The sequence below is a fragment of the Leptinotarsa decemlineata genome, unplaced genomic scaffold, assembly GCF_025532065.1.
Source record: "Leptinotarsa decemlineata unplaced genomic scaffold, Ldec_3_MD MMD2_tig00003736_RagTag_RagTag, whole genome shotgun sequence".
Lineage (NCBI taxonomy): Eukaryota > Metazoa > Arthropoda > Insecta > Coleoptera > Chrysomelidae > Leptinotarsa > Leptinotarsa decemlineata.
This window is the reverse complement of record NW_027412593.1, coordinates 2,280,414-2,305,312: the sequence shown is the minus strand read 5'-3', so window position 1 is coordinate 2,305,312 and position 24,899 is coordinate 2,280,414. Positions and strand designations below refer to the sequence as shown.

Genomic DNA, 24,899 nt, shown 5'->3' with positions numbered 1-24,899 from the left:
GAGAATATTTAAATTGATTTGTGTATGGGATGAGATTCTTTCAATCGCTCCGCACACAATTCAATAGCATAAATATCCGGTTGAAATACAGTTGCATAGGTTCCTAGACAGGTTGATATCTCTGTCCTGATATAGTTTCATTTTTTTATTTTTTGGTTGTTGCTTGTATTTTATTTTATTGTAATTTCAGTTTTTTTGCTTAATATAATTGTTATTTTTCAGCTGATCTCTCTTTTATTTTTTTTACAGATTCTTTCAGGTATTTCCAATCAATTTATATCACATTAGATAATGGGTGTCCGAACTAATGAAATGCACCACGAAACATTGTCAACTCCCTTCAAAGAAACTATAATTTATTAAAAATCATGATAATTTCTAGCCAACTGATTATTTCAAGAAATCAATGGAAATTGCTTTTTTTGCCAACAATGAATTTCACTATTTAGATAAATGGATTTCCGTGATAATTCAGAAAATTAGTACCTCAATTGAACAATTTTTTATTTACATTTATAAAATTGTGTAACCTCTATTTGGGTGCAAATGCACTTTCAGATATTTTAGAAGACCTTTATACAGGTCTCGACATAGTTTTATGAAACAACAAATAACAACTAATGTGAATCGAATCTAATAAAAAGTCCTAAATTGGATAATGCCCTCCATTTATATCACTGACTTCTATGAATAGGGTATTTGTTAGTTCTAATTCTGGTTCTAATTTTAATGGACCATGCATGAATAGACGCCACGATTTCATGAAATGTCTGGAGATAAACAAACTACTATCGAGGTTATTTTTCCAATGAACCAGAAACAAAAATGAAAGCTGTTTTTGGATATATCTGATTAATAGTTCTATTTTGTTCGAAAAATTCCAAACGAGGCTTATTTTCTGAAAGTGACACTGAATGTAACAAATGATATGTGGAGTATTTTGCCTTGAGATATGTTTTCACTGGTCTCTTCAGTTTCTGGAAGGTTGAGAAATCAGTTTTCAATATTCATATAAATGCAGTAAAAATTCCTGGATGCAAATTCGTATCAGGGTGAATAATTTCTGTATTTAAGCTCCTAATGCAGCACTAAAGAATGACTTATAATTTACAAAATCTTTTCAACTATAACGAAATAAATATCGAATTCAGAAACAATTCAGATTGTTATTGACATTTGTTGTTATTGAATCAATACCAATGTAATTCATACAAATTTTTTTTCGAATTTTGATAGAATTTTATAGAACAAATATTTCCCAAAAGTTGTGTTTTATGAGAGGAAATATGCAAAAAACAATGACTGAAGAGGGTTCAGACTTTCGCTTTGCATTCTGTTATAATCGAGACATCTAAAATATGTCAATTTTCATAAAAAATTGATTGAAACAAAATACTATAACGTTTATGAGTATTTATTTTTCATTGACTTCAAAAAATATGATAGAGAAAACCAATACTGTGATTCCATTCCAGAAATTGTTGACGAGAAAATAGTATATTGTACAATAAGTGAGAAATATGTCATTTTCTCACGCATTGTACACTGTACTTTGCGCACTACGGTTGCGTTGTTTTCATTTATTGAAAATTAAAATACATATATAATAATACTTGTATGTCATTAATTCATTTTTATATTTTATTGAAAATAGTAATTACCAGTTATATTTGAACAATTTTGTAAAGTAATTTCTGGTAGGTCGTTTTGTTCCAACATGTTTTCGGTAATTGAAATCTTAGCTGCGGTTGAAGTTGAAGTTGATGGGGAAACGTACTGAGCTTCCACAGCATTGTTGTGTTCAGGTTCTAATGAGACTGGAGGCTGAATGGATTCTACTATACTTTTTGAAATTCTCATTTTGTTAGCTATGGTGTTGTCGATATAAGATTCAGCAACATTGCTGGATTTCCAACCCCCATGGCGTTTCAATGTTAAAAGATCTGCCCCTGCAACTAAAATAGTCGCAGTAGCAAAGTTTACCGAATACTAAGTAGTGACCTTCGGAAACAGTGGCCGGTATATAATTCCGAGTTCGGTAATTGCAAAAATTTCGCTATTTCTTTCGCCATGGTGTCAAATTTATTTATCCCCACAGGCTGTTTCGTACATTTGCTATTTTTGTAATTTAAAAAAAAACGTGTTTCATTTGTGCATGGTCGAGGCTTCACATATTTTTTAAATTAAGATCTTCCATGTTATCAATTTTTAATTTTCGAAGTTCATCACAACGGCATACTCCTGTAAGGCCAATATCTAAAGCAGCCTGAAATCAATACCAAACATTAATTTGTCGATAACAATTTAAAAATTTTCAATTCATACCTCTATCAGCAAATACTTTTCATCAGATGTTGTTGAATTTCTTCAGAAGTTAATGTTTTTGACTGTTTTGGAGCATAGTTTTCAGATTTGCGTTTTGAAAATGCACGTAGCTTCACGTATTTTGATATATTAACACAGTTTTTGATAGTCAAGGTACTCCTTACCATCGAGTAGGTACTGAGACCATAATGTTGATGATTTCAATCTTCTTGACAACTCTTCAAAATAAACTAACAAGGTATTTTCGAAACAAGAATTTACTTCGGCTTTCATTTTCCAGTCCAATCGTTTACAGTTTCTGTAAGCGATTTCTTTTTTTTTTGATGTGCTTGGTAGCAAATTATTGCAAACATCCATTGCTTTCTGAACAATTTCTGAAGGTGTATTTTTCAACTCTGAATCTTCGTATTCCATTATATTTGAAATTTGATAAATCTGAACTGTTTATACTATAACAATCAAAAATGAAACTATTTTCGTTGAGTAAGTTGACAGCAATAATTATGCAGTGCTTCGGTTTTGTTGTTATGGAAACGCCGACAATGGGCTACTTGGATATTGCACGCGAATCGTCGGCATAGCGTTGTCAACATGGAGAATGTGTCATATCAATCTGACATGTAACAACTCATGACTGACTTTTTGATAACAGTAAAAAATATTAAATTATAAAGCAACAATAAAATTCAATTGACGCTCTGGGGCGACTTCATTGATTCCAGTGGAGCATGCGCTTTTTCAGCTGCAGGAAAACTCGGAAAAACCTGCAGCACCACATTATAAATTTGATCTGCCAATGTCCTCTCTGTCATAAAACAAAATGTAAGGTGTCTCCAGAGGTTCCAATAAGTTCAGTACATCGCCATTACACTGTAATGGCGGATATTTGTCACTACGTGAGAAATATTTCTTTTTGAATATACGAAAACGATAAGAGAAGTGGCACATTGTATAGCATCTGTAGAAAAACGTTGCTTCATCAGTTATGAAAAGCGAAGCATTTTGACAATTGTAATAATTTGAAAACTGTCATCTGAATTTCTTCATCTCCCGAAGATATCAACTTATTTGATTATTCGCGCATCGACAAGAGTGTTGCAGATCGTAACTGGTGACTAATCATGGGTATATTCGAGAAATGGATAACGAAAAGGTTGCCTACGTATATTTAAAAATAAAAAACTTTATCTGACAAGCAATTTGGTTTTAGAGAAAACACGTCAAGAGAAGATGCAATCCTGGCCCTAACCACGAAACTAAATAATGCTTTGAATGAGAACAAGTCCGGTCTATGTGTTTTCATAGACCTATCAAAAGCTTTTGGCACTGTTGGTCATGTCCTACTCCTGCAAACATTAGAAAACATTGGTATTAGGAATGAAAACCTGAAATTATATGAAAGATTTATCTCAAATAGACGGCAGATCGTAAAGGTAGACGATGTCCTCAGTCAGGAAGAAACTATTCAATATGGTGTGTCTCAAGGTGGTATTCTGGGACCTCTTTTGTTCAATAAAGATATAGATGGTTTGTTCTCGTTGAATAGCAGTGGCGAAATGATTGGATTTGCCGATGACACAGCAATAGTGTATGATGCTGAAAACTGGGACATATTAAGAGATAAAGCTAAGGCTGATTTTTCACTAGTAAAGAACTGGTTCGAACATAAATTACTAACGGTTAACTTAAAAAAAGCAATTACCCACCTGTCAGTTGCAATAATGTGGCCCCTACGGCCTGATGACTTCGACAATGGCGTAACTAGTCAAATGTTACACCCATGCTTAATCCATAAATTGATGGGATGGAATCAAAGGATGAAATCCGAAAAAATATCTGGCGATAACCAGAAAAAAACTACGCCTAACATTAGGATTTCCAACTGGCCACTGTCAATTAAGGAAACACCTCCATAATAAGGGGCTAATGGACACACCTCTATGCAAGATGTGTGAACAGGAAGATGAGAATGTCAGGCATGTACTATGTGAGTGTCCTGAGTTATCGTCAATAAGAGAGTGTGTGTTCGGCGAGTTGGCCTGCCGATATAAAGGATAAGTCTTCCAGAGACCTGTCCACCTTCCTGGAAATGACAGGATGGACGATAACCTAGAAGGACAGCTCCTCGGAAGGATGTACAATGGGTCAAATGTGGCTTGAGTGATGTGGGCTTACACTCACCCTCCCTACTCTACATAAATAGAGATGTAAGCAGACCGCATTTTGACAATCTTGAAATCATTACTTCACAAAACTAAAGTTTCTCAATATTACCTGTGAAAGAAATCGAATACTTAGGTGTAACCATTGATAGTAATTTGAAATGGATAAATCGCATTCTGTAGGTCACCAAAAAACTACAGAACATCCTTTATGAATTCAACTACCTCAAGAAAAATTTGTCATTCAATCATATGAAAACACTATACTGTGTTTTAGTAGAAAGTCACCAAACAGACCTATTGGTCTGATTACATGGATAAATATATAATATTACAAATGAATTATAATGATTTACAAGCCATAAACATGAAAAATAAAGTGAAAGTAAAAATAAAAGTGAGAATAAAAGTAAAAGTGAACTTAACACTATGATTTTCACAATATTAGTTTCAATTTAACAAATAAGAAAATTTATTTGAGTAGTGGTTATAATCAGTTAGCAGTATGATGATAAATTAATAATTTGTTTGGTTATAATGTTTCTAAACATATTTTGACTTATTGACCAATCCAGATCAATGAGTGTGTTATAATAATTTGCTAGTCGACACATTGTTGCAAGAGGAGCTATAGTAGTTCTATATAAAACAGCGATAGTAACAGAAGAGTGCATTCTCCTTGGAGGCACATTAAACCGCAGTAATGAAAATGACGTTGGTGAATTAGTTTTATTATTGATAATTTCAAACAAAATCATCAAAATGTTAAGCACTCGTCGGTATCTTAAAAATTTGTTTTCATTTTTTCTAGCCAAATTATTGCACCAAATTATTGCCTTACTAAACTATAATACAAAATTTCAAGGGATTGTACATTGGTAAAATTAAATGATTGTCTAATTAAATAACCTAGCAATCGGTTTGCAGACTTAGCTATATTTTTAATATCTGTGGAAAAGGACAGTAGGTGGTCATAAGTAATTCCCAAATCCTTTACTTCAGAACACCGATTTAGGGCATCTTCATTCATTCTGTACTCAAACATAACAGGTTCTTTTAATCGCGTAATAGACAAAATACTACATTTTTCAACATTAAAATACAGTTTATTTTTTATGCTCCTTTCAAAAATGCTATTTAAATATTTCTGAAATAATACACAGTCTCTAACAGTTTGTTTATAAAATTCAAAAACATCAGCGAACAAAGCACCTTCAGTATAATTTAATACTAATGGTAGGTCGTTAATGAAGAGAACGAACAGAAGGGGCCCCAAATTAGAGCCCTGGGGTTTCATTTGCATAATTTGTGGAAGTGAATAGATTTGTGCTGATAGATTCATTTGCTACAAAGCCATGTTGTTGGGGTATAATATATATATAGCACCCAAGGCGTTCAATTTATTCCTGACCATTCTGAAGAAGTAAATAATGAACTTTAACATGTTTAAAAATAAGGTGAAACAATTTATCTCATCTTATTTATACTCGCTTTTTCAATTCTTCATGCACGGTTTTAATTTTTATTTTCATAACTATTATTCCAAAATGGTTGTACTTTTAAAATGTTCTTATTAATGTGTTTGCTTTTTTTAAGTACTCTGTTATTCCCACATATATTTTTAATTGTATTGCTTTTTCGTGGTGTTCTTGTATTGGACTGAATATTTATTAGTTAGTTAAGTAATGTACTTTCATCACGAAACAGATGTTTGCTCACTTATCGAGTATGCATCATCTATGCAAAAAAATGTACTGTATAAATGTTGTCATTATTGTCTTTGCTTTTCGTATTACACTGTCTCATTTTCATATATATTTGTTAAGTGTGATGCTTTTTTTCCTAATGTTCTTGTATTGAATTGAATATATTTTTCTTTTTATGTAGTTAAGTAGGGTTATTTTTATCTCGAAACAAGGGTTTGCTCACTTATCGAGCAGGTATCATTTATTCAAAAAAATTGTATTTGCTGTATACATTCTCTATCTTTTCATTAATAAATGATAGTATTATTATTTATGTATGATTATAACATCAAAAACCAAAGGCCAATCATCCCAATGGAAAAGCCCAGGAGAGCAATGACCAAAAAAATCAAGTTTGATCAAATATCAAGGCACTGCTCATTTTTTTTTCGATAACTGTGGGTAGTGCATCAAGAGTTATTGCCGCATGGTCAATTAAAAGTATTATTCGGGAGTTATGCGCCACTTAATGTAAAGGAAACATCACATCACAATACACACAATACTTGTTACTTGTTCGTGGCCAAAAACAACACCGTAATCATGCATCAGCCACCGTATTCACCAGATTTGTCTACCTGCGGCTTTTTCCTGTTTCCAAGATTGAAGAAACCCATGAACGGACGAGCGTCTCACATACCAAAAAGGGCATATCAGAACACAAATGTATTTATTATATCTGAGAGGGTCTACTTTGAAGGAGATCAAATCGAAATTGATGAATAAATAAATATTCCTTGGGAAAAATGAAAATTCACTTCATTTTTTTGAAAAGACTTCGTAGAAAGCCAAAACCTTCCTACCAAAAACGATTATGCTGGATGACAAGTATTTTTGTGTTGGGACAACCACTTTTGAACACCAGAACTGCAATAGTATTCTCGATGCGCGTTTCTTGAACTGAGTTAGCCACATCATATCAACTAGACTAAACAATCTGGAGATGAGCATACCATAATTTATATTTTGAGGATAGTATAATGGAGTTAACCTGAAGTGGTAACAGTCGTTGGGCCATCCATGTGCCAATTTTCATCCAAATTCGTTTTGGCGTGTTTGAATAACAAACCTGCCAACTAGAATTTCTAAAATTTCTAGAATTTAGGTGTTCAGAACTAATTTAATTTTCAAAATGCATACTACGTATATTTGTAAAACTAATTGTAATTTTTTTTTCAGTTTGTCTTCTGTCAGTTTTGTTCCTTCTTCCATATTGTTCAAGAGGACATGCTCCGTTGCTTTTTAGCCTTGGAGGTTGGTGTTTGGCCACGTACTCCTGTTTGGTACTACCTGTATTGATATCGGCCAATTATAAGTATCCAGTGAGATGGCTCAGACGGCTTGGTAATAAACTCGTGGGTAAGATTGAATTTCTACGTGACTCAGTGAAATTTGAGATTCATGTTTCAATTATGATAATCAGTCGTCAAAACTACATGAAAATTATCAGAAGATAGCTCTGCACGTGGTTTTTTGCTTGTATAATGCGAATGATAATTGATTGGAATCGTCTTGACCTATTTTAAAATCTTCTCGAAAGTATTGTTCATCTGTATGATAAAACTTTTTGAAATTTGGTTGTTTATTCAATAAAGATTCCATTGAATTTGCGGTTTTGAAAGAAATAAACGTAGCATTCAATTATTTGAGGAATATCTCATTTTATGAAAAGATTTATCGCTGATAATTACTCAGGAATGATACAAAGATGTAAAAAATTCAAAAAACAGAACTGAATTTATCAATGAATGTTTGTACTCTATATATTGTTGCTGTTCCTGTTTTTTCAAATATTAGTATTTTGCTCCATTTCTGCTTATTACTATATGATATTGTTGAGCGATTTTCAAATTTAATTCAAACAGCGCCAATTTTGATTAAATTGAATAAGTATGGGATATCACAGTTTAAAATAGGCTCATAAAAACGGACAAAAATTTTGGAACAACCTAATGAAATGAAAAACATCAACATAATTTCGAGTAAACAAAAAGTCTCTGAATACTGAAAAAAAGTATTATATATACTGATAGAAGTATGGTAAAGTATATCTGTTTAAATCTATTTAAACTCTGTTTTTCCCTTAACCAAGTGTCGTTCCCCTATGAACGACAACTCTCAAAAGTCGAAACGTGTACGAGCTGAGGGCTAACGAGGTCTTACGTTTTGACATTCCCACCTGTAAATTTTTCCAACAATCGTTTTCAAAAAGAGGATTCAAAAAGTATTGAATATTATTTCAAAAACTAGGTAAATAATCCAATATTAACAATTTTTGATTAAGGATTGATGATTGAAAGCATTTATTGGTGAATTCAATCAATTTTCTATATTATGACGGTATGGCTTTCATTGAGGTTTTTGAACGAAAATAGCAACAACGGAATTTATACAGTACATTCATAATGAACTTCTCAAAAGGTACAATCTAAACAGGCATGTATATTATACAAAATGGATAAGAATTTTAAATATGTTTCAAAACATTTGATAATTTCAATATGAAATGCTATTTAGAATGACAACTGATGTATTATTTAGGGACATAAGTACACGTACATGAAAACTTTTATCATGCTATTTTTAGAGCATGGATTTATATCTCAAATCGTTTCACAATGTTTGAATGAACATAGATTATTCTTCGTTGTTCCATTCAGAATTTCCATTTCAAATATTTCAAAGATTGCACTGATTTTGTTAGCACTTTTATTGTTTTTGAATAAATGAATGTCATATCAAAACAGTATTCGACTGTTTTTGAAAACGAATCGATTCATTACATCCTGAACAAAACATTATAATATGTATATGAATATGCCAGAATATCATATTTCTGTAGAATGATTCAAAGTTCAGGAATTATTTTCTGGCGACACTTTCTTTTATTATTCCTCTGGAACCTCCACACAATCCTATTTTTCAAATATCTTCTTGCGGACGAATTTTATATAGTCCAGATTTGGAATAACGAAGATTATTTCTAAATACAAGATTTCAGTGTGATATGACTTGAATTTAAATCTGTTTTGAAATCTGCGTAATCAAAACTATCGTGAATTATATAGGAGTTTATGATAAAAAGTCATTATTCAATCATTATTCCATAAAAAGTGAAATGGTAATTTGAATTGAAGGGGTTGTATATTTTTTTACTAAGATGGAGTAGTAGAAAGCCAAAAACTTTCTTTCCCATGGAATGGTAATATAATATTAAAGTCCACAGTTAAATGTTTTTCAGTGAATACAATAATCTAAACACCTTTCAAGAAACATACATATTTCTTTACATCTGCTATAAAGAATCAAATTCAACTATAATCATTAACTTGATATATCGTAACCTGAATAACAATGTGTCGTTTGAAGGACAGTCAATTAAATTTTCAATGTATACATCATTTTTTTCATTTCAAACATTCACATTTTGCTCAATGTAATTGTTTGGAATTCAAGATTTGATGCAGCATGAGTCAAATCATTCAGTACATAAAATCTCTGTAATACAAAATTATTAAATATGAATTATCACTTACTACTACTACTACTTACTTGTGAAAATTTACCAGAACTCATTTCATAATTATTTGTTTAAAGTAAGATGAAAATATAATTTTTTTGATATATATTCAAATCTTGAAATTGTCCATTGGAGACAGAATGAAAAATTACGTTAAAAATAAGTAAACGCATGAAGAAACAACTATGGATTTAACAAGAGTCATTTCTTGTGGAGGAAATTCAATTTTTAATCGAACCTTTTTCGGTATTTTTACCTTCCACACTCTGAAAAATATGAAAATTATAATGGAGAACTTTATCCAAGTGTATAAAGGGCAAATTTTTCAGTTTACTGCGTAACTGTATTTTTCACAAAGAAAAATGTTCTATTTATCGTATTTAGCAATTTTGCCTATCGAAAAAAACTCTTTTGACATCTGTCTAAGAAGTTGAGAAATGAATAATCAGCAAAGGAATAACTGTAAATATCTTTGAATTTTTTGTCCATTTTTGAAGATGGAAGCAGATTTTGGCCTCCGAAACGTTAAGGATAAGTATTATATTAGTTCTTAGCCATTTTTTTGATGGTCGAAATTGTTGAATACAAGTTACTGATAGGTAACTAGATTTTTTTTTTGTGAAAAATACTTTGATTTTACGCAGTAACTTATCGGGGTAAACTAAAAAGTTTGCCCTTTCTACACTTATATAAAGTTCTCCATTATAATTTTCATATTTTTCAGATTGTGGAAGGTAAAAATACCCAAAAAAGGTAGATAAAAAACTATGAACTGTATTTTTTTGATAAATGTAATCGATAATATTTCGAATACTTCAAACTATAACCATTGATATAAATATATATTTTTTTTTCATATTTCCGATTTGGCACTTCAATGAAACACAGTAAAACATAGACAAAACAACTTACCTTGCGAGAAGACTTCAGTCGAAGGATTCTGGGCTATTGAGGAAGCTTCATACCAGCAACTCATTTTTATACTCTTGATAACACCCCCGAAGTGTCTTTTCCACATCAAATCAGGAACCCTTGACATGGTGTCTCTCGATTAGTGTGGACCTTAATTGTTTTTCTTCTTGCTAAATTAAAATGAATATACAGTGCCTCATTAATCCTATCAAAAATGTCGATGCTATAATAACAAACGATCAACGACAAGAGAGATTGGATATTTACATATCCAATGAAATTTAATTTAATAATAGAAATGCTGTTTTACCTATGATCATTTCATTTGACATTCGACAACTATATGTCAGAGCACCAGAAAGTAATGTATTATAATTTCAGTTAGTATGCAACATGTGTGATATTATTGGAAGTTTCTTGAACTTCATCAAGGATTGTATCCCACAAAGAATCTTTGATTTATAGATTTTTCTTGTAAATTTCAATTGTTTGATATCAATATTGTGAAGACTTAGTCATTAACAATATGTCAATTGAATCTAATAATGTTATTTTTTCCGCAATTTTAACATTTTCTGCAATGAGCCTGAGAATAGCGAACGTGTCACGAGAGGCAGCACTAGTAGTAGGGACATACATAAACTATTCACATGTGAAACAGTATTATTTACGTAATATTAATTTATCATTTAAAAATATAAATCTGATATAAAAAAATATTTTGTGCTAGTATAATGCCAACAAAGCATTGCTGTTTTGCGAATTGTACGTCGGATAATGGATATCCGGAAGAAAACGTGTTTTTTATATCATTTATAAAACCTCATATCAATGAGGTTAAATGTAGGAAATGGATACATGCTTCTAGGAGAGTGGATTTAACAGTGCAAAAAATAAATAAATATATATGGTCTGAACGCGAAATGAATAGTGAGTTTTTCATAGTTAATCACCATTGATTAGAGTGAGATATAACCTCAATCGTTTATTGAATTATATTCACTCATTATATTTAATTAAATTCATTTGAATACCATCTATATTTGATTCATATTTCACTCGGAAATATATCTGAAATTCATAATTATTTTGAATTTCTTTTATTACAGTTTGAATCTACCGCTAATCTTTCACTAGAGTCTGTAAATAACCTGTCTATTAATTATTTTTTTTCCAGTTACTTTAAAATTACGGTATGCAAGCCAACGTTTTAATGTTACAACATTGTTATCCTTTACAGTTGCAAATTTTAGTTTTGCTCCAGGAACATCTTCTTCTGTTGAAGACATTCTTTTTTAATTGTACTTTATCATATGTTTATATGAGGATTAGGCAGTGTTTGTCCCTACCGAACTACTAGCGCTGCTAGTGAGTGGTTTTTCGTACTTTAGGAAAAAGGTTCATTGAGTGTACACCTGTTGGAAATGAAGTGTTATATATATATATATATATATATATATATATATATATATATATATATATATATATATATATATATATATATATATATATATATATATATGTACAATGTCATCATTAAAGTGCGCACCATATGGGAAACTTTTTTTTCGAAAAGTTTCAATGAAGTTTGGGCTTCAAATTTAACTTGAAATGATGTGGCCAACTGCGGCCCACTGACGTTCAGTGTTTGTCAAATTCAACTTTTTTTTTTAATTGAAAAAGTGCATTTCTAGATCGAATTTGAGAAAAAGTTACTTGAAAAAGTTGTGTCTACGGCAATTTTATATCCATATGCCAAATTTTATGCAACTTGGATAAAGTTAACGTTTTGATTATTTTTGACAGATATCCCCTTTATTTTAAAAAACAAGTTCGGTTAATTGTCATCAGTTCATGTATACATAACAAATTCATCATGGAGTTTAACTTTCCTGATACATTTTTATTTATACGGACATTTTTAGAGAGAAATTAAAATTTTGCTATAAAAATTTTAACATGACTGGTGCAAAGTTTCAATTTCTCTTTAAAAATGTCCGTATAAGTAAAAATGTATCAGAAAAGTTAAACACCATGATGAGTTTGTTATGTATACATCAATTGATGACAATTAACCGAACTTGTTTTTTTAAAATAAAGGGGATATCTGTCAAAAATAAGCAAAACGTTAACATGTATCCTAGTTGCATGAAATTTGGCATATGGATATAAAATTGCCGTAGACACAAGTTTTTCAAGTAACTTTTTGTTAAATTCGATCTAGAAATACACATTTTCAAAAAAAAAAAGTTGAATTTGACAAACACTGAACGACAGTGGGTCGCAGTTAGCCGCATCATTATAAGTTGAATTTAAAGCACAAACAAGTGCCGAAGTTAAACTTCATCGAAACTTTTGAAAAAAAAAGTTTCCCATATGATATGGGAAACTCAAATATCATTATTAGGAAAAAAATCACATACCTTCTAGACACTTGAATAAACAAAAATCCATTGAAAATAAATTTTCCCGTCATTATTTTATTAGATATACTTCAGTTAATTAACTAATTTTCGCAAGTTTTAAATTTACATAAAAACTCTGATGATAATTTTCAATCTGAAAACCTAAAATTTTGTTTACTTCTTGGAGCTTTGCTTGAATTTCCGTTGGAAAAATTGAAAAAAAAATTTACACCTTGTTATTAATAATAAAAACGTTGAAAAGTGAAAAATTCAATTGAAGCCATAAAATTTTTTTTTCAATATTCAAATATATTTTTATTTTTATTATTTGGAGTTACTTAAAAATGATTTTTCATAATTTTTAGTCTATTTGTTTAAAAATTTGTTATGAACAAATATATAGTGTATGAGATATTTGAAACTTTTTTGGGGGGATTTTTATCAATAATGAATATAATGTTTTTTATAGATAAAAAAAAACTTATTGTTTGAAAACGAATTTGTAGATCAACAATTTGTTTTTGCTACTAAATATGGATATTAGAAAACGATTTTATTTTTCATAATTTCTATTTCTCTTCGATATTCTGAAAAAAAACTTTTTTTAATTTATATTTTTTTATTCATTTAATAAACAATTTGTTTCAAACAAATTAATTTTTACGATATATATTTTTTTACATACCAAAAAAAACAAAAAAAAAACGTGTCACTTTTTGTGTAAAAAAAGATAAGTATTAAAAAAATTGTGAAAAATTCAGAAACATTTTTTTACACAAAAAGTTACACATGGTTGTTTCTGCTTTTTGGTAGTATTTGAAAAAAAAATTCGTGAAAGTTAATTTGTTTAAAACAAATTGCTCATTGAATAAATGAAGAAAATATCAGAATATCAAAGAGAAATAGAACTTATGATTTAAAAAAAATTGTTCCTCAATATTCATATTCAGTAGCAAAAAATTTTTTCAATCAATAGATGCGTTTTCAAGCAATAAAAAAATGTTTTTGAGAAACGATTTTGTTTTCAAAAATTATAATATTCATCACTGATGAAAATCCCCTCAACAAATTTCAAATATCTTATAAACAATACATTTGTTTATAACAATTTTTCAAACAAATAGAGCTAAAAATTATGAAAAATCATTTTCATATAACTTTGAATAAATAGAATACGAGTTTTCAACAAAAGTTATTTTTTTGTAGAGGAAAATCATTTTTTATCGACCTTTTGTGGGTATTTGTTACCTTCCACAATCTGAAAAATATAAAATTTATAATGGAGAACCTTATATAAGCGTAGAACGTCAAACTTTTTAGTTTACCACGATAAGTTACTGCGTGAAATTAAAGTATTTTTCACAAATAAAAATCTTCTATTTATCAGTAACTTGTCGTATTTAACAATTTTGCCTATCAAAAAAATTGTTAAGAAATAATGCAATACTTATCTTAACGTTACGGAGGCTAAAATCTGCCTCCGTCTTCAGAAATGGACAAAAAAGTTTTAATACACTGGCAGTTATTCCTTTTTGATTATTTATTTCTTTACTTTTTCGACAGATATCAAAGGAGTTTCGAAATATGAAATTATGTCAATGTTGTTGATTGACAACTGAAAAATTCGATGTAATACAAGGTGCTCTCCGATATCAGTATGTTGAAAATTCACCACTATCCAAATTTTTCTTCAAGATGGGTAGCCAAGTACGGTCTATTTCTAAAGAGCTATTCGAAATACAATTCTCTCCAGATATGAGAATATACGCTGATTCTTCTAGCTTACGTCTCTTAGAGTGAGGCTCATTGGGTTGAGGCATCATTGAGGTTCTTGTCCTATTCCATTCCACTCGATGTTCACTATCTGATTTCAAGATGTTTTTTGACAATTTAGACCCTGTCCTTCACCGTTGTCGACGGAAGTACAACCATCGAACGAACGATTTAGAAGATGCATCAATTTCCACGTCTTTTGTCGAGTTGATACAGCTCTTCTTGAGTCCATTTAACTAATACAAAGTACAGTAAGAAATATTGGAATGGCATGCATATTCGTAGCAGCAACTTTGTTCTTTCCCGACAGTTCCGATGATCAGACATATTTGTTGTATCAAATGCCTTGTAGTAATCAATTCAGGTCATAGAGAGGTTACGCATTTACCGTATCGAATCCTACATAACACTTCTATCGATGAACAGGTTCTAACACATCCAGCAACTCCCATCTTCAACTCTCTGCTCATATAGTCGTTCGAATACTCTGCTCGTAAACTACTTAAAACAGGAATTTAAGCATGTTATCGGTCTGTTATCGTCTATGATTTCGTCCACCAGAGACTACTCTCCACAATCATCAATAAGCTGTGCTTGGGGCCAATAATCGTGTGACCTGAACAGTCGTAGCCAACAAAGGCTGATATCTTTCTGCATTTCTTTTCTTGGGATTATAGAGTAGTGAAGGCGTCATTTAACCTAGGACTATCATAATTAGAACAATCATTATAACAGATGGGTCTGGGTAGCGTCTGTATGGGGTCGAAGAGTTAATCTCGATACTTCATCTTTTTTTCCTCCTCATTTGGATATATTGGCTTCATCACTCCAGGACGGGTATCGTCTCACTTCAATGGCCGAGGAGGCCTACATCATACTTATTGCTTTTTATCTATCAGAGGGTGAAAAACCACAACGAATTCAATATCCCCCGGAGCATAAGGCCAGTGTCTCGTCAATATAATGAGAGTGCCGAAGGTGACAATAAAACACTCTTAGAGCTACGTTATATCAGTGGATATAGACTCAGTCTGCATATTCTGGACATGTTAACAACAAATGTTAAGGGTCCCGGCTCTTTATGGTAGGCTCTGCATCTGGTATTAGGAACGTCCATATCCATCATGCGACTACGGTTATCCAAACTATCGAAGATACAATTCTGGCAAGCCATGATGAACTTCTCAGTTTTCCAATTGAGCTTACTCGTTTTGAGGAGAGCAAATATTAGTTGCCTTGATAAGCCAATGTTTTCAATGTCGTTAAAAAAACCACATCAATCGGCTCATCCTTGTTGAGCCGCAAAAGTGAACTGATTACTGTGCTTTTGCTGAGCGGGTTCCAACTCAGTAACAAAGTTATGGTTATTTTGCTCACTGTCAAAAACAAAATAAAGTTCATCGCTCGCTTACGGCCTCTCAGTTTTCCGTTTAATCTCAGACGTTGAACAGATTTGGGAGACAAACTCTTATGAATGTGCATAATTTTTTGTGTCTTCATGTCGATTTAGTACAGCTCTTTTCGAGTTCACTTGACTATATCAAAAACGTACAGTACGATCGGAACGGCAAGCATGTTTGTTGCAGCAACTATGTTCTTTCCCAACAGTTCCAATGACTAGATTTATCGAACTTTGTGCTGGTATTACCACGGGGCAGTGTTCTTCACTGTATGGGAGTGGCGTTGCTCCACCGCAATGTTAGTTATACGTCTCTCTGGCATCCAGAAAACATAGGATGCTTCCATCTACGAGCGTAATCTCCGGATGAACCATTGCACATTTGTTTATTCCTAATTTCATATCGATAGCATGTACTCTTCGTACGATTGTCCAATTTCTTAAAAAAACTGCAAGATCTATTATTCTTATTATCTTCTTATTATTATTATTATTAATCTTATTACCTTCATTCAACACTTCATCCATTCAACCCTTTATCAAACTGTGGGTTTCAGTGGATTTCAGTGATAAGGAAAGTCACTGTATCATAGATAAGGAGAGTAGTGGCGAATTGCCGAGCCAACAGTGTCACGAATTCAGACCAGTAGTGCATGGCTCTGTAAAAACCCTCTGGAGTTTCTTTCTGACGTTTCGTTAGTCGCTAGTAGCTAGCTTCCTCAGAGGTTTTTACATCCTAAGTTAATATCTCCGATGACTGGCCGCGAAAGCCTTAAACTTTTAGAATATATGATACAGTGCTAATCAAATACAAGATGGTTGCTGGATATTTGGTAAAGGAAGCCTACATAAAAAATATGAACATTCATATATCTAATATGAAAAATGTTTTGATTGAAGCTTTCCCTAATGAAATCATAGAACTTGAGCCAAGAGCTCTCTCAGAGAAATAGAGTGTTAACCACAGTTCCATTAAAGAGGTAGATCCAAAGATTTGCCTCTTGACTCATGAGTTATGCCTAACAAGACCCTCAAGAGTTCCTCCAGTATTTACTGGAAGGGCAAGGCGGGGATGTTGATAGAATCATTGAGGAGCCTGAACCGATTGCCAGAAATTGACGAAGTACTGAACGATAACGCTTGGGATCAGACCACAGAGAACCGGCATCAGAGATTATCACAATGATGAATAAAAGAAGAAACTCTAGGCGTGGAGCCGAAACGCAAAGAAAGAAGAAAATTCACAAAAAACGGTCAATTCATATTTTTCCCGAATTTTTGTGCTAAATTTGAAAACTTCTTATTCAACTGTTAGATATCGGATCATGTATAAAAACAAAGGTTTTTATTGTACATTTTTTTACACGAGCTACTGACTCGTGGGAAACGGAGTTCAGTTGTGGTTTGGTTTTGGAATTAGGAATATATGTATAGTTGTGAGCCTGAAGCGTTTTATTTCATTCTAATACTTAACAATTGGCGACGAGGATATAAGAAATTCCACGTAAATCAATTCTTTCATTAAGTGTGGCAAAGTGAGAATAAAAACATCGAACAGAAAAAAACAATGGCAACAGGACTTCTTGGTTCTCTAGCTGTATTTGATCACAAAAACTCACACTTTTCTGTGTTTAATGAACGATTGAAACAGTTTTTCATTGCGAATGAGATCAAAGAAGAAACACGGAAGAAAGCAATCTTAATGAATACTTTGAACGAAGAGTGCTATGTTTTGCTGCGTAATTTATGCATACCGGACTTACCTGAAACAAAAACTTTTAGTGAAATCATCGACATCCTAACTGTGTATTTTTCCCCGTAAAATCGTGCTTTTCGGAACGTTTCAAATTTTACAATGCTCGAAAAAGTATGAGTGAAAGTGTTTCCGAATGGGAAGCAAAGTTGAAAAGTCTCGCTACAAATTGCAAGTTCAGTGAGGAGCAATTGAAAATAGTGTTGCGAGACATATTTGTAATTGGGATGGGAAACGAAAAAATTATGTCCCGTTTATTTGAGGAAGATGCATCAAGTGAAGCAGTAACGTTAGCTTCCGTAGTGAAAATAGCTTTAGCAAAGGAATCCGCTATTAAAGAACAAGAAGAAGTGCAGGTTGTAGCAGTGGAAGCCGCTAGAACGAATATTGAAGTTGAAGATGTCCATTTCAGTCGTTCCCCGGAAAGTAGTAGGCTTCGCAAATGGATAGCAGCAGGTAGGACAGGGTGTGCACAGCGAAATGTGCTTTCTTCTGGAAGTATTTCACAAGATTCAAGTAAGTGCTATGTATGTGGTCGATTAAACCATAAAAGTTCTGAGTGTAGGTTCCGGGATAACAGTTGTTATAAATGCGGGAAAAAGGGGCATTTTGCAATCGTTCTAATGTTAGCCAAAATTTCATAAAAGACATAGAATCCGAACAAACTGCCGAGTTCCTGTTTAATTTAGAAAATATCGAAATTGATAATAAAGGAAATGTAAAACCCACCTATGTTAAATTGATAATTGATAATAAACCATTCAGTTTTGAAGCCGACTCCGGCTTTGCTTGTGCCGCAATTTCTGAAAGTTTATTTCAAAAACATTTTAGAAATGAGTTACTTCAGAAAAATGATTTGTTGTTAAGAGATTATGTTGGAATTTCGTTCAAGCCGTTAGGATTTGTAGAAGTTGAAGTATTTTACGAAGGTAAAGCTTACATGTTGAAAATATATATTATTAAAAACGGAGGTCCACCATTAATAGGAAGAAATGGATTAAAAATGTTAAACTTAGGAATAAGTAAAGTGAATAAGATCTAAAATAATCTGAACAATATAAGTTTTATTGTCAATCCTGACAATTTACTAATGAAGTATAGTGCCGTATTCGAAAATAATTTCGGCACTTTTAACAAATTTAAAGTTTCTTTGAAATTAAAACCAGGGGCTGTTCCAAAATTTTATAAGGCGCGCCCTGTTCCATTCAGCTTGAAACCTAAAATAGAAAATGAATTAAAAAGATTAGTTGATAATGATATTTTAATGCCTGTCGAATTTTCGGAATGGGCAACACCCATCGTTCCGATATTGAAACAAAATGGTGGAGTTAGACTCTGTGGCGATTTTAAAATAACCCTCAATCCTCACCTGGAGGCACAAAAATACCCTGTTCCGAGAATAGAGTATTTGTTTAATCAATTGCAAGGTCCTATGTATGGTGGCCGTCAATGGGCGCAAACATTGAAGAAGTGGCAAAGACTTGTAAAATTTGTGCAAAATTTTCTAATAATCCCCCGAAAATATCACTGAAGCCTTGGGATTGGCCCAAAGAAGTGTGGACAAGGTTGCACGCAGATTTTTTGGTCCAATCTTTAACAGTTACTTTTTAGTTTTGGAGGACGCCACTTCCAAGTGGATCGAATGTTTTCAAATGAATAATACGTCTTCCAAAACTACCATAGAAATTCTTACTATTGTTTTCGCAAGATTTGGGCTACCCAGGGAATTCTGTTCCGATAATGTTCAACCAATTTTGTCGGATGAATTTCATTTTTTTTTGAAAATGGTATCAAGCATATTACAGGAGCCCCATATCACTCTGCCACAAATGGGTTTGCAGAATCAGCAGTTAAAATAATAAAAAAAGCCCTGATTAAAGATAAAGAAGAAGATAATGAAAGAAGTCTCAATCATATCATAAATTGTTTTTTATTTTACTATAGAAATACTCCACACACTACCACCGTGGAGACACCGTCTAAATTACTATCGGGACGAAAAATGCGTACCAGATTCGATTTAATGCTACCTTCAGTTGAAAGACAGGTTCATAAAAACAGGAATATGAAATAAAATATTATGGTTATAAAAAGGATATTATTTTTAGTGAACTCGAAAAGGTTTGAGTGCGAGATTTCAGACCGAGAAAGTCACCGTGGTTTGAAGGGATAATTTTAAAGAAAATTGGAAGTAGAACTTATATTGTAGAGGTAGAGGGAGGTTTAAAATGGAAAAGACACAAAAATCAACTGAAAGCAAATAAGACTTTTGAAACGGAAGGGAAGGATAAGGCAATTAATATAATACCTCGCTCTACCATCTCAGAAAAAATTGAAGAAATTCCCTCATCTTCGGAGGCAGCTGACATATTAGATGTTACCCGGGAAAATATAAAATCTAATAATGATAGAATTTTAAGACGGCGTAGTCAGATTCGGCCTCCAGATGAATTGACATATTGATATTGTTTGTAATATATTCATTGTATATTTGTATAATTTGTATATATATATATATATATATATATATATGTGTATATTTGTGTATATTCCTGAAATTATTAGATGTTCCCATATCTAATGGTATTGGTTTCCGACTGCAATTGTTAAAAGGGGAAGGTGTTAGATATCGGATCATGTATAAAAACAAAGGTTTTTATTGTACATTTTTTTACATGAGCTACCGACTCATGGGAAACCGAGTTCAGTTGTGGTTTGGTTTTGGAATTAGGAATACATGTATAGTTGTGAGCCGGAAGCGTTTTATTTCATTCTAATACTTAACACCAACAGAAAGATTTTTATGCAAATTCGATATAAACATAAACTTTCCTCTGGAAAGTTCAGATATGAGTAACTATGTAGTAGACAATTAAGCCCTTTGTAGTCATAATCTTCACGCACTCTTGAATGCCTGTAATGCCCACTCGAAGTGGGCATCATACGGCATACACCCATATGCCGGTACATGACACGAATCATTTCTTTGTATCACAAATTTTCCAAATTCGCTTTCGATCATGGATTTTTAAGCGTTTTAAGGATTTTTTCAAGGCTTCTGCTTCTGCATATTAAACATGCCGTATTTTTAGGGACTGGAACTCCATACACAAGTGATTGTGCCGACATATCGACAACTTTCAAGTTGATCAATGTAGCCGGTGGAATTCAGAACTCTGGAACTCCTCGTACATTTATTTTCTTAGAGAAAAACTGACACGTATCTTCTCTCTGACATCATTCTACTTAACTTACTTTTTTCTTCACAAATAATGTCAATTTGTGATTTTTACTGAAAAGTTTAAATATGTTTCGCTATACAATAGACTTCTCAGGCGTTTTCAAGCGCGAGTAAGAAAATGCTTGGTTAAGTTATGGATTTACATCAAGTTGCAGCTGATTATATCACGTATACAAATTAATGTCATTGTACATTTTCCATTCATTTTCATTTTTTAATTATCATTTCCACGTTTTCTTCATGGAATATTTCAGTCCTGTAGTCATACGAGTATATCTTCTTTCAGACTCCAGATCTGTCAACAGTTTTATAGGTAATGGAATTCGTAACCTTTAACATTCAGTTAAATAAGCTGGCGTGTCAATACATATTAATGATTGATGAAATTGTGTAGATTTCACCTTCAATGAATCTACTTGGGTACAATATGTGGGACAGTTAGTCAGCCGCAAACACCTACAGGAAAATTTCGCACAAATTATGTAGAGAAAGTCTATGAATTCCTTATAAACTCTGGGCATACCGGGTGATGTTAACGAAACTCTCAGACAAGCCATAATCTCTCTCAAAATGAGATTTGGTATATGAGGAGGAGATATTTCGCATGTTTCCGGTTTTACTGACTTCGGTTTTGAACTTTCAAATGGAGCTCGCTATATAATGTTGCATTTAAGAAGTCTTTTTCGGACGAGAAGTTATCTAAGGACGGCAGATGATGTCAACAAATTTGGTTGTGATTTGTGATACATGCGGAGGGCGTTGTTGTGGGGCAGAATCGGAACCCATTTGTTGAGCAGTGCCGGCTTCTGCTGATGGTCTAGCTCAGTTGCAGAAAGTTATAGTAAATCACACTAGTCACTATACAGTAGCTAGACCTTTTTTTCATGGGTTTTTGCCTTTGGTAATTGCCTGGGTAGCTCATCAATGTCTATAACTACTCTCCTAAACGTCTCCTGTTGTCTTTTTTTTTCTATTTTTATTATTGGTTTATCAAATTAATACATCATGCCATAAATTACAACAAAATGAAAGAATAAAAAATTCACTAAAACCAAAGAAAAAATTCAAATTCAATAATAACTAAAAAGAGAAATTCCGTAAGATTCCGGACGCTGAACTCTACGTAAAAGCAGCAACCTCATCCTCCTAGGGGGGAGTTTTTTTAGATGGGATAAAATCGCTTTTCCTGTAGAACAGCAAATAAGGAACTCAAGTTTCCTGGGGCTTCAATACGTATTCTTCCTGCACGGTCTTGACCGAAGAATCGTCGTACCTTATCCAGCAGTTGTAGCCGACTGGAAGGCATCGGTCACGTAGTGTCCAATGTTGGCATTTTTGCCTTCGTGAACGACGGCGAATAGCTTGTATTGCATCTCTATTGAAGATGGTGTTTCCGACGATACCAAAGTCGAATCAATCTTCAAGTCAAGTCAAAATCCAAAGGCATTGATAATCTTCGTGCAACGGTCGTGGCTGTATTCGAAAAACTTCAGATGGAAAATGAGGAAAACTGGAAGTTTTCTGGCAGTCTTCTCTGGCAGTCTTCACTTTTTCAATGTCGAGTGGCAGGGTGAGGAAGGGCTGGATATTCTCAGTAATGTGGTCCCCGTTGCGGTGAATGCTCGACTTTAGTTGCCTCCCGAAGATGTCAATTTTCTCTCAATCAGACTTGAACGATTTAGTAAGGGATCTGGGCCTCCCAAAGGACTCAGCTGAAGTTTTAGGGTCTAGACTGAAAGAAAGACATATTTTAGCCTCCGGTGTTTCATTTTCATGGGACCGATTTAGAGAAAGGGAATTTGTCCCTTTTTTTACACAAGAGGGTGACCTAGTTTCCTGCAACAATATACCTGGCGTCATGGAAATGTTCAACATAACGTATGAACCAGAGAAATGGAGACTTTTCATCGATTCATCAAAAAGAAGTTTGAAAGCTGTACTTCTTCACAATGGGACCCAATATGCTTCTATGCCTGTTGGACACCCAGTCCATTTGAAAGAATGCTATGAAAATTTTGAATTTGTTCTTAATGAGCTCAGCTACTCTGATCATGGGTGGACCATTTGTGGAGACTTGAAAGTTATTTCAATGTTACTAGGTCAACAAAGTGGTTACACCAAGTTTCCATGTTTCCTATGTGAATGGGATAGCCGTGACAGGGAACACACTATGTCAAGCAGGTGTGGCCAATAAGACAGGGTCTTATTCCTGGAGTTAAAATTGTTTGAAAATAAAGTTTAGTGGATCCCAAAAAAAGCCAACTCCAGCACTCCATATTAAATTGGGGCTGATGAAACAGTTTGTGAAAGCATTAGACAAAGAAAGAGATTGTTTCAAGTATCTTTCTGAAAAGTTTCCTGGTCTATCCGATGCTAAAATGAAAGAAGGAGTCTTTGTTGGGCCTGATATAAGAAAACTTAAAAGATGAAAGCTTTGTCACTAAAATGGAAATAAAAGAACAAAATGCCTAGAATTCATTTAAACTTATTCCAACAGGCTTTCTTGGAAACAAAAAAGACCCAAATTACAAAACTTTGGTTGCTGAATTTATACAAAACTACAAAATGTTGGGCTGCAACATGAGTGTCAAAGTCCATTTCCTTCACTCACATCTGGACTACTTTCCTGAAAATCGGGGGGCTGTGAGTAAAGAATAAGGAGAATGGTTCCATCAAGACATAAAAGAAATGGAACGCAGAATCCAAGGTCGGTGGAATGTTAACATGATGGCAGACTACACACACAGCCAAAAAAGTACAAAAAAAAGCTTCGACTGAAAAATAAAACGTTTTGAACAGTGATGATTAAAACTTCTTGGTCATTCTTGAAATTTTCATTTACTCTCCCGTCTTTCGTCAAAATGCAGGAAGGTAAGTGAACAAACTGTTCCAAATACAGGCTGATTCACGGTGGATGGCACATTAGACGTTTCTGGTGAACCAAACAACGGATCACTTTGAAAATTCAATGGAGGGCATATTCGGATATTCTCTAGCCAACTAAAATATTTTCGACAATGCGGTGTTGCCGCTTCTATTAGAAAGCAGTAGCAACTTTGATTTTTCAAATGGAACACTCTGTATATAATATTATTTTTGGAATCTCCAACAATTGCCCGACAACTTTTCTTGATATTTCCCTATACCCATCTGTTACCGTTTTCGAAATAAAAATTAATTTCAATTTTTTTCTTCGAAAATCATGACTTCTAAAAATGCCGATATCTTTTAGTTAAGAAGTACTATGATATCGAAATTTGGTTTGGAGTTAGGTGATACTTGGACACTTCCCACACGTCAGCCTAATCTCCGTTACTTCAATACAGGGTGGTAAAAAAATACAGTTTTTTCGTTTGTTTGTAAAAGTTGCTGATTATTTTAAATTATTGAAAATTCGGAAAGCTGCTGAAATTTGCTTTCTTTCTATGTATATCATACCTATACCTAACTAGTCAAGTTTCGTACTTATGAACATTTATTTGTGAAAATGTCCCTTCAGAATGGTATTTCCATTCGGTATTTGGTAAGCAGGCTTATTTGACAGTAGTGTTGTGACATTCTCTTAATAATATCGACATTTTCGTCACTTCAGAAGTTGCAAATACCTTCAAAACGATGGAACAAAACTATTCAAACGAAGTTCTTATGAATTTGTTTATTATTT

General features: G+C 32.9%; 2 protein-coding genes across 2 annotated transcripts in view; one reads left to right on the top strand and one right to left on the bottom strand.

Annotated features, from left to right (window-relative positions):
- LOC111512000 (neuroparsin-A) overlaps positions 1-10,799 on the bottom strand; it is a 110,529-nt gene extending 99,730 nt beyond the window's left edge. Inside the window, exon 1 of the mRNA XM_074178264.1 lies at positions 10,665-10,799. The gene's annotated coding sequence lies outside the window, so the exon portion shown is untranslated. The remainder of the gene's footprint in view (positions 1-10,664) is intronic.
- Positions 1-24,899, top strand: part of LOC111510351 (uncharacterized) — a 44,510-nt gene that overhangs the window by 5,490 nt on the left and 14,121 nt on the right. The window contains exon 2 of the mRNA XM_023166255.2: positions 7,412-7,591. Within this exon, the coding sequence (XP_023022023.2) occupies positions 7,412-7,591 (180 nt within the window). The remainder of the gene's footprint in view (positions 1-7,411; positions 7,592-24,899) is intronic.